Source organism: Olea europaea, chromosome 3, assembly GCF_002742605.1.
Source record: "Olea europaea var. sylvestris chromosome 3, O_europaea_v1, whole genome shotgun sequence".
NCBI classification, from domain to species: Eukaryota; Viridiplantae; Streptophyta; class Magnoliopsida; order Lamiales; family Oleaceae; genus Olea; species Olea europaea.
In genome coordinates this window covers 7,280,263-7,282,469 of record NC_036239.1, presented here as the reverse complement: position 1 = coordinate 7,282,469, position 2,207 = coordinate 7,280,263, and the positions used below count along the sequence as shown (strand labels likewise).

General features: G+C 33.7%; 1 protein-coding gene across 1 annotated transcript in view; it reads left to right on the top strand.

Moving 5' to 3' along the window:
* LOC111384417 (thioredoxin-like protein CITRX2, chloroplastic) overlaps positions 1 to 1,659 on the top strand; it is an 8,619-nt gene extending 6,960 nt beyond the window's left edge. The window contains exons 3-4 of the mRNA XM_023008688.1: positions 876 to 962; positions 1,361 to 1,659. Of these exons, the coding sequence (XP_022864456.1) occupies positions 876 to 962; positions 1,361 to 1,477 (204 nt within the window). The 3' untranslated portion in view covers positions 1,478 to 1,659. The remainder of the gene's footprint in view (positions 1 to 875; positions 963 to 1,360) is intronic.
* Positions 1,660 to 2,207: the final 548 nt, after the last annotated feature.

Sequence of the window (2,207 nt, the reverse complement as noted above, 5' to 3'; positions counted from 1 at the left end):
AAATGCCCATTACAAAGTTAACTAGTTTATGGAAAGTTCTCTTCATTTTAGTTCTGGGATTTGATTTATTCGTCAATTAAAAAACTAATTGGATAGCTAATTTCTGTAGCTTCATAGAATTGGCGACTGGTAGTTTATTTTCTGGACAATTATATAAAAGAGAAGAGGAAAAAATTATTTGGGTGTTGGGCATTTTTGTTGCTTGCTGAAATGTTTGATTCACATTTTTCTATCATTATTTGACCTGGCAGGAAAAGTTGTCTGCACAAGAAGTACAAGACCTGGTGAAGGGAGAGAGAAATGTACCATTGATAATTGATTTCTACGCGACATGGTGTGGTCCTTGTATTTTGATGGCTCAAGAACTTGAAATGGTATGTTTTGATCTTTGCATGATTTTTTTTCTGAGAAACATGATTAGGGAATAAGTTTCGTTCATGTTCTTCATGCGACGGGGTTCTAATTATATCATACTCATCTAATCTTATCTGTGTATACTTTTAAATATAGGATTGGTTGTGCTTATTCCACACTCATAATTGGTGAATAATTGAATTTAGTGTCACTGATGACACAAAGTAGTAAAGGTCATCCACAAATTTGAAGAAAAAATACTATTGACTAAGGACAATGGTTGGAAGATTTTCATATGATTTTTATTTCACCGATTTCATTGAACTTGGAGTGCTCTGTCTAAAACTTAAGGGCCTGTTCTCTTTGTGTTTCGGTTTTGTGTTTTGAGTTTTGAAATCATTTTGAGTTTTGTGTTTTGAGTGCTTGTTTTGAAATTGCTGAAAATACGTTCTCTTTGTCATTTTGGAAAACAGTTTCTGAAAACATAAAACTGAAAAACGCGTTTGCTTTGAAATTTTGAGAAATTTTTTTTAATAATATTTTATTCAAAAAATCTGATTATTGAGGTTGACACTGATGATGAATACGAATTTGCACGTGACATGCAGGTAATGATCTCTTGCTGTTATTTTCCGCCCCAACACCAAATGCACCACTTAGAATCTGATTATTATAAATATTCCAAGCAGTATAATGTTTTACTTGTCCATACAGTAATTTAATGAAGGCTAATCATTATTTCATCTAATTCTATGTCAATAGACAATGCTATCACTTACAGTATTTCCTTTCAGAAGTTAGTTCAGATATAACTGGTGTTTCCTTGATAATTGGGAGGATCGGGGTTAAAACACCCATATTCGCTAAACTTTTCGCAAAATTGACCATCATAAAGTTTTGTAGAGGTCTAGCGATCATTCATATATTAATCCAATAACTTGTGATAGTATCTATATTGTCAAGATTACATGGTAAGAATCTGTGAAGTAATGCAAACTTGTTGCAGGTTCGAGGACTTCCAACATTGTACTTTATTAGTCCGGATCCAAATAAAGATGCGATTAGAACAGAAGGGCTCATCCCAATACAGATGATGCGAGACATAATCGACAATGAAATGTGACAGGATGTAACCATAGCTGCATTATTTAGCATCCTTGCTCTAGCTAGCTGTATTCTGTAAGGAACTGCAGAGACAGTTCCAAGTTGAAGATAATTTATTTGGTATCATGTAAAAGAACATTGTTTAGTTTGCTTCCGAGTTAGATGCAGCTCTTTTGCTTTATATTTATTCATTTTCTTGTAGGGCTAGTTGTATTCCGAAATTAGTTACAGTTACGAGTAACAGTTCACATTTTTGGTTCAAAGGATGTGCCTTGTGTTACTAATATCCAAGGGTGTTAAGTAGGTTGAGTTGAGCCGAGCCCAGTGGCTCAACCACTATCCTGCTTGGCTTGGCCCGCCGCCTTGTTAGCCAGCTCGGGCTGGCAAATGGGGCAAGCCAAGCACGAGTTGGCTTGTTTCCAAAAATCTTTGCTCGGCTCTCCCCTTAATTCTTCACAACACTTAATTTTTATTTATTTATTATTATTTTTTTGGGTGATAAAAAATTGAAAATTGCTTTTTTACACCTGAAGTGTAAAGAAATGGTGAGCAAAAAAATATATTTTGTCAAAAGATTTTAAGAAAAGAACTATAAATTTGTAAAAGCCTTCTTCTTTCGTTCGAGTTTGGGTTCGACTACATGATATGTAGGTAGAGTTAAAATTGCACACAAATTAATATTTCGAGTACAATTTTTTGTAAAGTAAATGAAATAAATACAATTTAATAACAAATAAAAGAAACGAAAT